The 13,987-nt window shown below is 36.3% G+C and overlaps 1 protein-coding gene across 2 annotated transcripts in view; it reads left to right on the forward strand.

The window, feature by feature from the left end:
* CNTN5 (contactin 5) overlaps nucleotides 1-13,987 on the forward strand; it is a 1,129,093-nt gene that overhangs the window by 770,755 nt on the left and 344,351 nt on the right. For both annotated transcript variants that reach the window (XM_070623012.1, XM_070623013.1), the window contains one exon: nucleotides 8,795-8,890. In XM_070623012.1, coding sequence (XP_070479113.1) covers nucleotides 8,795-8,890 — 96 coding nt within the window. The remainder of the gene's footprint in view (nucleotides 1-8,794; nucleotides 8,891-13,987) is intronic.

Genomic DNA, 13,987 nt, shown 5'->3' on the forward strand with positions numbered 1-13,987 from the left:
CAAAATCTACATGATTTAGGGCCTGTAGGCTATTGCATGTAGTTTGACTTTTCCTCTGAGTAAGATAGAAAGGCATTTAGGGCATAGGATCTCACTTCATTTTAAAGGAACCAACTCTGGCTGCTGTGCTGATAATAGACTGAAAGAGAGCAAGGGAAGAAGTAGGGAGACCAGTAGGGGGATATCACAAAAATCAAGGTGAGAGATGCCTGAATGAAAGCTGTTGGATTCTAGATACATTATAAAGTAGTATCAATAGGATTTGCTCATGAATATTATGTGGAGTGTGAGAGACATACGGGAATCACATATGGTTTTTGCATTTTGTCTTAATAACTGGAAGAATGGGATGATCGTTTATTCTGATGGGAAATATTTTGGCAATGGTATGTTGGCAGGTGGAAATGAGAGTCCCATTAGGAAATGTCATGTTTGCATTGCCTATTAGACGTCCAAATGGAAATGTCAAGTAAACTCTGTGTGTGTGGGGGGGGTGTGTGTGTGGGTGTGTGTGTGTGTGTGTGCACATGCTCATTGCCATTCAAGGGAGGTGTCCAGGCAGGAATAAATTTGGTAATCCCTCAGTGTATACATGATTTTTAATCACAAGGGCTAGAAAAGAAAGCCTTGGGAATGGTGTGGCTTGAGAAATGGATAGGTCAATAGTCTAATCTTGGGCCCTAAAATGTTTAGATACTGAGGAGACGAGGAAGAATAAGCTAATGAAAGTGAAGAGGAGGGCACAGTGAAAGAGGAGAAATCCAAGTGAAGAAATTGTTTTCAGAAGAAGGGTGTGATCAACTCTATCAAAAACTGATTATAGGTCAAGTAGTTGAAGAATTGATTGATAAATTTACCAATGTGAGGTCATTGGTTACTTTCAGAGTAGCATTTTGGGCAGTGGTAAGGAAACAGCCTGATTTGAGAGGCTTAAGAAAGAATGAGAGTTTTTTGCAAAGGGCAACAAAAATGGCTTGATACAGAGAAAAATGGGTTCAAAAAACTACATTTTTTCTTCCTCTTTTTTTTTATTTTAAACTTTGGAGAAATACCAGTATATTTGAATGCTATTCACAATACAGGAGGGAAAGGTGGGGCTTTGGATCATAAATAGTTCATTTATGATAAGAGGATGGAAGACAATATACATACAGATAAGTTGATAGTTATTGTGGTAGTGTTACAGGTTGATTTCTTTGGGAAATAGACTCAGTGAGATGGAGTTTAGTGATGATGGTTACTAAAAAGTGCCCTTGGAATCCACTTACTAGAAGGGTGGAGGAATAATTTGAGCTGTGATACCGACCCAACAACAGCCCCAGCTGACACCAAGGAGGATCTCTAAGGCTAGAATGGCTTGTCAGTGTTGTCTGGAGTTGGGCTGAGGTGATTGGGTCATCATATTTACTAATTAAGCAATTGTTGACTGTGTGCTACCCAAAGAAGGGATATAACCTTGGGTGAGCTGACATTCTGTAGCAAAAGCAGTCCCTGAAGGGGCTGAGAGCTGAAAGCTGTCTGTCAGTAGAATTTCCAACAGCTGGGACAAGTCCTTCACTGAAGGGGAATCTGGGACATCCACTGCGATGTCTCCCATAGGTGGAAAGTATACAAGTGGTTTTTAGATTACTTCTATTTTCTCCAGGACGTAGGAGAGAAGAAGTAGAGGAAGGGGCAGGAGGTTGTTTTGAAAGAGAGTAGAAGTACAGGTATTGTCTAGAGGATTGAGAGAGAATGGACTCTACAAATGTACCGGGATTACCAGGCAGCACTAAGGGCCTGCCTGAGGTTCACAGTAATTAGTTTAGAACAAAACTAGTCATCATTGTTGATGTTCTTCTCCATCCACATTCCCTTTCCCAGAACAGAATAGGTAGATAGTTCAATTTAACCAAGGTTGAAGTTGTACCAGGTGAGTAAAGTGGAGGGAGAAAAGAGTAAGGAGTCATGGTTGTGGGCAAGGAAGTAATTATGTAATGAAATATTATAAAATGTAAAACAGCTGAAGAGGATAGTTAGGCCCAAAAGCTTGAGACACAATAAACATATCTATGAGTTTTAGGAATCGATGTACTAAATGACTTACTGGTTTTACTAAGTCACATCCTTCTCCCATCTCTATGGGTCTATAATTCTCAAAATCTCTATAAATGTTCTGTGATTTCTGTTGTATTTTTATTTCCAATGTTCAGCCTTACAATTTCCTGAGACTTTTAATGAATTAAGATTGATCTGAGTTTGGAAAAAAAATCTGAGTTTAGAAGCATGCAAATAAGGATTATTTATGTAGTTGCTTATCTAGAGTAGAGAAAGTTAAGTCAAACATATAGAACCTCTGCCGGGGTTCATAGATGATCATCACATTAGTTACACAAAATTATATACAACTTTCACATTTGAGATTATTTCATCATATATATTATTTGCAGCTGAAGTAGCTCTTTGTAACACATGTCAAGATACCAACGAAGAGACCTAAGATCAAAAAGTTTTTCTGACACTCTTTGGATAATTTATCTTTTTACAAAAGCAATTATAATTTACTGTTTTACTTATAGTGTAGTTAAAATTGTCTCTTTCAAGGCAAACATACATTGGTGTTCTTTGGTTTCCTCTTAATCAGTGAACCTTTTGGCTGAATGATAATGTTGAAAGTGAAAAATGGTAAGCCATAGCAAGAGATTACTCATCTAACCTGTTGAATATAGCCAAAGAAAAAAGGAAGATGAAGAAAGTTTCATTATAGCTTGTCATTATCTCTTGTAGATTTACCTCACCACATCTCCAGCTGTATCTCAATTCAATTCTCATCTTCGTGTAATAGATGTGTATTTTTGAGATACCTCTGATTAGCTCAACTGATGTTCTCAAAAGACTAATTTTATTAAATAATTAACATTTTTAAAAGGTCATATGATGCCCCATTCACAGAGGACTTATAACAAATATTTTAAAGAATTGGAACATTATGTGATATAATAGGAAATGTCTAAAGAAATAACCACATCGATTGGAACATTCTAAATTAAGAGTATCAGAATAACTCTAGATTAAAAACATGTTAGTTCCAAAACTGAACTCATCATCTTGAAGGCTTGAATCCTTACTGGCGTGGAGTTTTTACTCTCATTACTTAACCTCAGTGAACTGGCGTTCCTGAATGGCCTCATCAGTAAGTGGGGTAATAAGCCCTGCCTCATCTGCTTACGAGTTGATCACAGGATCATGAGATCATGCTTGTCAATAAAACACCGGGAAGCTTCAGATTTCTATGACTTTCAGTCAAGGTACCATTCAACAATCAAATTTTTATTTTAAAAAGTATTATTATTGCGGCCAGCCCAGTGGCGCAGCAGTTAAGTGCACACGTTCCACTTTGGCGGCCAGGGGTTCGCTGGTTCAGATCCCGGGTGTGGACATGGCACTTGGCAAGCCATGCTGTGGCAGGCGTCCCACGTATAAAGTAGAGGAAGATGGGCGTGGATGTTAGGTCAGGGCCAGTCTTCCTCAGCAAAAAGAAGTGGATTGGCAGCAGATGTTAGCTCAGGGCTAATCTTCCTAAAAAAAAGTATTATTATCAAGAATCTTGCTTTTGTAGAGTGTCTTATGGAAGCCTTTACATGCAGACAAATGGCTATGTATTGAAAAATACTCGTTTAATTCTCTCCCAAAATAAATGTATGAATTATTTTTTCCATTATTCCCTAATTTTCTCATCTCTATGCCTTTCATCTGACAGAAAATGATTTTTAATAAGAGATCCTTATGAAGATTATTTCTAAATTCCTAAAACCAACTTTGTCTAACTTCCAAATGCTGAACTGCTTTTGTCCTAATACATTTTTTTTAAAACAAATACATTGAGTTTGATTTGCCAACTCACTATTTATTAACTGTGTGACTATAGTCAAGTTTTTATTTGCTTTTCATGTACATTTGGTAATCTTTAAAACAGAGAAGTTAATATTTAATTTCCAAGATGCCTGGCATAGTGTAGGTATGCTAGTAGCTAGCGTTATTATTATTCATCCATGTCCTTTTTATTTTTTTAATTTTTAGAAGGTCAAAGATAGCTTCTGAATGAGATCTGACCAATTTTTATTGCAAGATATGTAAATGGGACAGTAATCCTGATGATAATAACAGGAGCAACAGTAACAACAAATAAAAGTGGTAAAAGCTTTCAATATGCAATCACCTTGCAAGTGAGGCGTCAAATACCAAGTCAATATTAGAAAACCTAGTTGTCGTTTCCATAGAAATTGTAAAAGTTAAAAGCATGAGGCTCCTCAGAAAGAGTCACCATCTTAGTTCCTCAGTCTCACAGTCTTACGTATGAATCTGATACCCAAACATTAGTGAATAATGAAACTCAAGTGGCTGGCACCTAGTCTAAAGGGTTTTGCTTTTTTCAATGGTTTTACTTTCTGTAAAAATTCAAACTCCATTTTACGAAACTTAGAATTCATAAGGAATTATTTCTGTATTCACAGCACTTTTAACATTAGAGAATTAATTGAGAAGGCCTGGAGCATTGACACTCTCACGCTTACTGGCACCACCTATGGGAGGAATGTACAAGCAAGTGCAATTCAAAATGAGCACTCCACTGCCGTTCCTTCTAAACACAGCTCCCATAAGCCAAACATTGCCACCTATTCACAACAGATTTAAGACTAGGGAATTAAAGCCTGGGAGACAGGTGAACCTCAGCACTTCATTCCTATTTGTGTAAGATTTATCCTCTTGCCTTGACCCTTTCCCTCAGCACTCCCAATAACTAACCAATCTATGTATCTAACATACATGAGATCATAAGGTCAGTGTCTAGAACCTCTTCTATACTTTTTTACTTGCCAGTTTCCTGCCACCGCTCTCTTCAACGCTTTAAAATAATTCACCTTTCTAGGGAATTGTTTTTGAAATAATTTTTTATTTGTGTGTGTTTGTGTGTAACTCACACTATAGCTACTTAAGAGCTCTCAGTTTGTGAAAAACCTTCCTAATTTGTTTGCAAGGTTGTTCAGCCCACTATACCACCCAGAGTGATTTTTTTTTTTGAGGAAGATTAGCCCTGAGCTAATTGCTGCCAATCCTCCTCTTTTTGCTGAGGAAGATTGGCTCTGAGCTAACATCTGTGCCCATCTTCCTCTACTTTATATGTGGGATGCCTACCACAGCATGGCTTGCCAAGCAGTGCCATGTCCGCACCCAGGATCTGAACAGGTGAACCCAGGGCCACCGAAGCGGAATGTGTGCACTTAACCACTGTGCCACCAGGCTGGCCTCCAACCCACAGTGATCTTTATGAAGTCTTGCAGGAGAAATCCCTCTTGGACCTTGGTATCTCATAACACTGTACTTCTCCTGAGTTACTGGAATGTTCTGATCTTATAATAACCAGGAATTCTAAGACTGGGAACATATCCATCTTTGTTTTGGCCCTCAAGTTTAGAGTCAAATTTATGGCCAACTTCCAATAATTTACAAAAGTATACAACATATAGTCTTAAGCGCTTATCTTACCCCAAAGGAATCTTACATACTCATTATACCTTCACTTGGAATTTGTCAACTATCTGTTTTATCGTTTTGCAATATATACATATACATTTTAAAGCTGCCTCAAATCTTTTGTGCAATAATGCAGGGAAGAAAAGAAAAGAAGGAAGTCAGAACGGCAGGAAGGCAGGCAGACAGGCTGGAGGAAGGAGGGAAGGAAGGGAGGAAGGAAACAACCCAAAGTATGTGCGTGTGTGTGTGTGTGTGTGTTGGTGTGCATGTGTTTGTAGCTCACCTTTAGGGGAATATCATGAAGTGCTACCTGGCAAATACACATAGTATGTACTGGCCTTGCAGGACATTTGGTCCTGTCGTAAACATCCATAAGACATTTGGTCCATGCCAAAATGTCCTTAACAGATGTTAGCTCAGGGCCAATCTTCTTCACAAAAAGAGGGGGGTCAGAGAAAATACAAGGTCTGAGGCCCTGTGATCCTTGACCACAAACTTTCTCCTCCAGTCTATTATTTGTCTATTTGTCCATGTGCTTTATAGGAAGTCCAGAAAGAGATTGATTTCAGTTCATAATTTGCACCTGAATTTTGGAGTGATTGCATTAAGAGTTTTAGTTTTACTCATTTTTTCCCTTAAAGGTCAAAAATAGAACACATAAACACGTATTTCTTACCTTGTGTACATGGCAATAAAATAATCAAAACCTCTTCCATTAAACTTCTTGTTATTTTTCTTCGTTTCTCTCCTTGATATATAGAATGTATAATCTATTAAAATAATGTGATAAGCACTCAGACTAAGTTCTCTGATGAGTACCTCCAAAGAAACTGCTTTCTGTTTACAATGAGATAAAAACAACAGCTGTATTTTTACTCAGACTAGTCTCTAGCTGCCGTCCCCACTCCAACCGAGAACTTTTTCACATAACTCGTTCTGCCTCAGATCAATCAGAATCTTATGTGACACAGGACCACTTTTACATTATAAATAATAATGTTTCACTTTTTTTCTAGGAGGAAGGATTTAAGTGAGAAAAGTTCACTCCATGAAAGTGCAGGCTTTTTTTTAGTATTTCTCTATACGTCTTTATGAAAGAAAAAGATCCAATCTATTCACAGTTGAAAAAAATCCATTTACTGCTGGTGCTATAGTTCCTGGGAAATAATGACACAGAGACAATTCCATAAGGAGACATTGAATTGTACCTGTATTAACAACTGATACAAAATAAAGCAATTACAGCCAAGTGTTATATTTTGGGTCATTGTGATCTCCAAACACAATTCAGGTCATAATATTCTATAATTTTCTTTTATTTTTTGTTTCTAATTTCTAGGCCCTACTTGTACTTCAATTTCTCAGAAATAGACATTAATTTAAGACTGTTTTCTACTAAAATATTCTTTTAACTACACTAGGTTGATTTGAAAAGTCATAATAAGTATAATATAAATTTGTAGTAAATGTATTGGAAGCTACATACATACTTTTCAGAAACCGTGTAAGAAATTCAGTTAAAATAGATTGATATCCAAATAGCCTTCCAGAGTTTATAAACTCAATGTGGATGAAAAGAGGAAAGTAAAACCATAATCTCTAAGGAGATACTACAGCCCTACGGCACCAGTCTCACTGTGTGGTTCCTGTGCTGTGTTTCTGGCGGAGTCAAGGGAAGTCAAATTAGAAACCTTACTAAGCTTTGTTTTCATATCGAGACCACTTGTTGGAAAGAAACACAGATTCTATCCCTAAGGACCAATGCATACAAATTTAAAGCTGTGACTCATTTATATTTGAAAGTGAATGAACTTGATTTTTACTAAAAGTTAGTGTATATATTTTCAAACCACCAAAAAAAAGTGGAATTAGAACAATTCTTTCTCTTTTATCTTGCCACTTTGTGAAATGTTTAACTATATGAATCACAAAATTATGGGTAAAATTCTAAATACTTTCTTCAATAACAAATATCTCCCTGACTATTTATTTGGCATTATGCTTTCACTGTTTATTAGTCCTTTATGATTCTGAATGTATTTAAGAAATTTAGCAAATAAGTAAATTGTTACCCATCTCTCAAAAAAGAAAGGTATAGGATCCCTCTTCATATGTTAAAGTTAATGATTTATCTCCTTCATATCCATTCAGTATGGTTTCTGGACTGCTTACTTTCATCGTTTGTCAGATTAACAAACATTAAATTTAAGGATCTACATTGTATTAGTATCAAATATACTATTTTAGCATGAAATAATGAGAAGTTTCAAAAGATCTCTTTTACAATTGGTGAATAATGGAAGGAAAGGCAGAACATTTTAAAGAAGCATTTCTAACCATAGGAACATGACTACAGAATGAGAATTCTGGGACAACGTTTATTTATAAAAATATTCAAGTCTTATCATTTCCAAGAAACTATTCTAAAAATCATGTCTTTGATCAATGTAGCCCAAGAAAGGGGAAAGAGACATATGTACTGAGCTATGAATAGATTAACAAACAATAATAGAAATACAAATAATGCACATCATTCTTTTCTGGACCACTTTATTTTCAGGAAAGTATTTTCAAATTGTGCAAATGCAACATAATTTAAGTGAAGACAATTGAACCCCAACTGATGCTATAATCCTTCATATGTGTCAGTGAGTGTTTTGTTAGTTAGAACACTCCAGAATAGTCAAAATGGATGAATGTAATTAATTCGTACAGGCCATTCTAGGCTTCTATAAAATGAAAGTAACGTGACTTTTTCACCCACATTTATAGAAAAAGAACATTTCATATCCTCATTATATTTTGCTAGAACACACAGGTCTTGCTAATCTGGTAAATTCATGCTTGTTTTTACCCACTATTCCTTGCATGACATATAAAGAGGCAGCAGGTTAGACTCTAGGCACCTCTAACCACTTCTATTTCTTGTTTCACTATGCATGAATGGGTTTTATTGGTAGTAGAAAAAATCAATACATAGGAAATATTACAAAGAAATAAAAGAACTATTTCATGTGTTTTAAGTGTATTGTCTAATTCCTTCCTACACTGGCAACTTGTATGCACTATAAATAGAAATAAAGAGTGTGCATATAATCTGAAAATCGTGGTATTTAAAATTGGATGGTAAAGATTTATTTTTAAGGCCCTCCTGTCACTGATTAACAAATAAAAAGAAACCTTGTCTAGACAAGGAGAGAAAAGTAAGTACAAGTTACAGAAGTAGTAATTCTTTAAACTCCTTTTTGCCTTGCCTCTAAATGCTGTGTTATGTTGACAGATCTGGGAAATTTTAGTGGCCGGACAAGAAGTGCAGTCTCTGTGAGGGAAGGCCAGGGGGTTGTTCTGATGTGCTCTCCTCCGCCTCATTCACCAGGTACAGTAGGATCCCATTCTATATTGCTGCTACTCTCTTTTACTATATGCTCATTCTTTTAGACAGTGTATTGACTGGGGAACATTGCAGGTGAAATGTGCATGGTCTTCTTGAAATGTATCAGAGTACCAGATGACTAATTAAAGATCATATACTCTAAATGCCATTGGACAGGAGACTGAGCTCCTATGATAAGATTGTTTTATTGCCATTCTAATTGTTGGTTGTTGAGGTTCTGTCTCTGCCTGCCACCAGTGAGGAATATATTACATGGAGCACAAGGAAAGTGATAAGCTAAGAGAGAGTGAAAACTTTTCAAAATTATTTGGAGTGTCAGAGTTGAGTTAACTGAATACCAATGTGCATCTTGTTTCAGAAGATAAGTCAAAAACTAGATTGTTTATGGTGGTGTTTGTCACACTGGAACAAAAACGGCTAAGAAATATTTTTTCGAGTTTCAAACAGAACTATAATTTACTTATTATTTTTTGGCTACTTGAGCTCTTGTTTGTAAAAGTCATAGTAATAGGTAAGTACTTCATGAGGTTTGAAGTAACAGAATAGTAAACTGTGCTCAGATTAATTATATTCCCTTTTGCCAGCTCTCAGTTAATTATACTCACTTCGTTTGAGTCCTATCATTTGAGACGAGTACCTCAGATCAGATTGTCTATAATATGATTTAAGAGTAGCCAGTATCAGTTAAAGAGAGAGAGAAAGAATCAAATGTCTATTTCTATCTCAGAAATAACAAAGACCTCAAAGTTACCAACTGGAAACAGAATTCAGGATCCTGGTACCTCGATCAATTTTTCTTCTTTGTTTAGTGTGAAAGCCATATTTGTTACTAGGTTGTATTAATAGTGAAGGAATGGAGGTCAGTTTTGTTCTACCATAGATAATTCTTATCATAAATTACAAAAGGACTTCAATCAATTTTTTTTAAAGTTTCTTACTTTTATCTGACCCTCCTTTTAACTTTTTTTAAATTGAAGGAAAAGTAAACTATGTTTCAACAGGAAAATATTTTTGAAAACATTTTGCTTTGAAACTCAGATAATCACTATTAGGACTATTTTCCAAGTAGTTCCCACTTAATTACTATATGTCAGTTCAGTCACTCCAATCCTTCCGTGAGCAATTTGGGGACTTTACAGTAAACATATCTAGTCTTTTCTTGTAAGTGCCATCGAGTCAATTTTGACTCCTAGCAACCTGTGTACAGAGAGCAGAACCCCGCCAGGTCTTTTTAAATCTTCCTCTCACCTTCCTGCGCTACACCAGACAGTGCTCGTCTGCTATTCATAGGGTTTTCATGGCGAGTTTTTTCAGAAGTGGGTGGCCAGGTTCTTCTTCCTAGTCTGTCTTGGTCGGGAAGCTCCGCTGAAACCTGTCCACCATGAGTGACCCTGCTGGCATTAGAAATACCAGAGGCGTAGCTTTCAGAATCACAAAGCTGCCACAGTATGACGACTGACAAACAGGTGTTGTGATTTCCTAACAAGGAAACAAAACCAGGCTGTGGTAGTGAGAGAGCCAAATTTTAACCACTAGATAATCAGGGCTGGCTATATATCTAGTCTTACTTGCATGTGATTACAGCTTTAGATTGTATCAAGACAGTATGTGTTTTAACTTTATTTTTATGGATAAGACAAAAAAAAATTAGTAGGTTTAGGAGAATCATATAGCATTAATATATGTTATGTGGAACATTGTGTTATTAGAAAGTTTGAAGAGCAGTGTTAGATGAATAACTGTTCGAGAGAAAAAGAAGAAGGAGGGGGCTGGCCCAGTGGCGCAGTGGTTAAGTTCACACGTTCTGCTTCAGTGACCCGGGGCTCATGGGTTTGGATCCCGGATGCAGAGCTAGGCACAGCTTTTCAAGCCACGCTGTGGCAGGCGTCCCACATAAAATAAAGGAAGATGGGCATGGATGTTAGCTCAGGGCCAGTCTTCCTCAGCAAAAAGAGGAAGATTGTTGGCAGATGTTAGCTCAGGGCTAATCTTCCTCAAAAAAAAAAAGAAGATGAGGTGAAAGCAACAGGCTCTGTAGAGGATGAAAGTGTTCATCATCAGACTGACAGAACTTAACAACATGAAGTGACCTATGGGGGAAAAAAGCAAGATTTTCTGACATATAATCTATATTGCAAGGGTGTTGGAATATGTGTAAAAAAAGTGAAATGGGAGAGGATGATATAGGAAGCAAAACTGCAAGATTACACACAGGCAAATTATCCAATTGGCAGATAAAACTATATAGAGAAGATTTCTAATGCGAAAAAATAATATAGTGAATTGCATATGTGGTAAGCATGAGATAAGAATATGTATTAATAATTGATTAAATAAATGAAAATGTGATCTCTGATTGAGATCAATAAGAGTATAGCGAAATGTTGCTATTGTATATGTGTCATAAGAAATATCAGACTGATTATAGAATTTAAGATTGTGGGAGAGGATATATTGTACTAGGTACTCATTTTGGTGTGTTATGTCAAACGATCCACTTAAACATTAGTGTTAGCACCACAAAATTTTAGAGGACATGTGCATGGCCCAAAATAACAAGAGTAGCTCAACATCCAGGCCAATGCCTAACACTTACCAGGTGGTAGTTACCCCCTGGTCAGCCAAATCTTATATATCTTTAGCTTTTTTGTTGACATTCTTTTTATGTTCTGGCTCCAACTGAAATCCAAATTCCCCAGGAAGACATGACTTCCCCTGTAGTCTGTTAAAGTTACAGCTGGTTAGTCTCTCAAATTGTGTGTGTCACTCAAAGTGAGATTGCAACACATATCCTCCTTTCTCCTCATTGCCCATTCTCCCTTCTTCCTCCTTACAAACACTTAGTTTTGAATTTTAAGCCATCATACTCTACACTTCCTTATTAGAAAGATTTACACCCTTCCAGCTCATTTCCCTTCATTTCCTGAAGATTTTACCTCCTGGGTTACTATCAATTCCTTCAGTACTACTCCAGTCTTAATATTTGGTAATTTCATTAGGTCCCTTACAACATTCTGTCTTTTTCCTTCTGATGAAGAAATGAAAAGCAATAAGAGAAGTTAATATACTGTGGTATATGAAGAAGCCATTTGGTTTAAAACTAATTTGGCCTAAACTTGTTTTTCCAGAAAGGTCTGACGTGGTCTGTCGAGCATGCATTGTACATCTGCTTTAAACACATACAATGTCCCAAAGCCAAGAATGACGCCCTTAAAGACAGGAATGTATGCCTCTCCCTCCATAACAGCATTTCTTTAAAGACAAACATTTCTTTTCAGAAACTAAGGATTAATTACTGACCTGCTATGCTCATCTTGTGACCACTGACCTACTGTGCTAGCAAAAGAGCTTGTGACTGTAGTCAAAGAGATATTCCTGTCATATTTGTGCCAAGATGGTATATAACCACGCTGTACACTCTACTTCTTTAGAGTGCTTCCTTTCTTAGTGAAGGGTCTCTCCCAGGCTATTGTCCTCAAAACTGGCTCATATAATAAACTACCCGAATTTTTATTTATAGACTGATTATGGATTATTTTCATTTCTTCCAATAATCTTGTTTTATAACAAATTTCAATATAGTCCCTTGATCTGTTATTACCAACTGCTATGATCTCTCAATTACCACACTTGCAAGCATTCTATTCTCTGACCAGCATCTCCTATCTTCTGCTCAATCCTTCTTGGACCCTGATTCCAGGATCCTTTAACCTCATTGAAATCTCTATCATTGATCCTACCTCCTTTTCACTCTATGTTCCCTCCTTTGATTCTCACTTTTCTCCTTCAACCATTATTATTGTCTTGCATACAGCCTCAATTTCTTCATATATTCATATATCTTTCACTTCATCACACTGACTTGACAGTTGACAAAACTTATCCTTATCCTTTAATCCTTATTTTAAATGCAGCTTTCAGCCTACTGCATGTCTGAACCTACTCAGCTTAATATGACTGTGAAAAAGTAGAGTTATGCAGACTAATCTGAACTTAAGATCCAAACTATGAATTTCTAGTTCACTTTAATGCTGACCAGAAATTTGGGGGAAGAAAAAAAAAAAAACAAAGCCCAGTCCTTTTACTGTAATTTTGCCAAATGTTCGATGTGTCTCCCATCCTTCAGTTTTTCTCCTGTGGTCACTCTCAGCTGATAACTGTTGGGGAGAAAAAAATCTTCCTCTGCCCTTCTCTAGGTTCTTCTGGCAAGTCTAAGAATTAAATTGATATGAGGTAGATTAACAGGAGAAAGTATATTGTATATTGTGAAATGAGTAAATAACCTGATATATACTACAAATCTCAGACCCACATTTTTGTCTCATCCAAATAGTCATGTAGATTATTATCACCTACCTGTTTAACTGATGCTTGATTCTATTTTGTTCCTCCTCTTGTTTTACTACCTTCTCTCAATCATAATTAGTTTTTAATTTTATCTTATCAAAATTTTATTATGTGAAGTAAAGTGTTAGAAGTAAAAGTTTACTAATATTTTTATCTCCCTTAGTAGATTATATGTTAAGAGTGATTTCAACTTTGTATGAACATCATAGTGTGTGCTTACACAAATGTAGATGGTACAGCCTACTCTACACTAGGCTATATGGTACTAGTCTTATGGGACCACTGTTATATATGCGGTCCGCTGTTGACCGAAATGTCATTATGCTGCATATGAGTGTACTTCTCAAGAGGTCAATGTCAATTCCTGTCAGTAACATTTGTGAATGAAAACATCCTGATTGGATACTGAAGTAGTTATTTATCTACCAGGAAACGGATGTATTTTTCTAGACTGTTAAGCACATCTGCTCAAAATGATTCTGGTTGCCAAAAAACACCTCTGTCAGTTTAGTAATTTTGAAATTTGGCGTTATATTGTAAAGAAAAGCTCTGCGAAAATGACGAATAAGTCTCATAAAACCTATAACCATACATAGAATTATTTTATAGTTTAGAGGTTATTACTACAGATGCTTTTAAATAAGGACGTCAGTAATACTATTTTACTTTGAATATGTTTTAGTCCTATTATGTGCAGAAACATTATCACAGAAGCTTACATTGAAGTAGGAT

Source organism: Equus przewalskii, chromosome 6 (genome assembly GCF_037783145.1).
Source record: "Equus przewalskii isolate Varuska chromosome 6, EquPr2, whole genome shotgun sequence".
Classification (NCBI taxonomy): domain Eukaryota; kingdom Metazoa; phylum Chordata; class Mammalia; order Perissodactyla; family Equidae; genus Equus; species Equus przewalskii.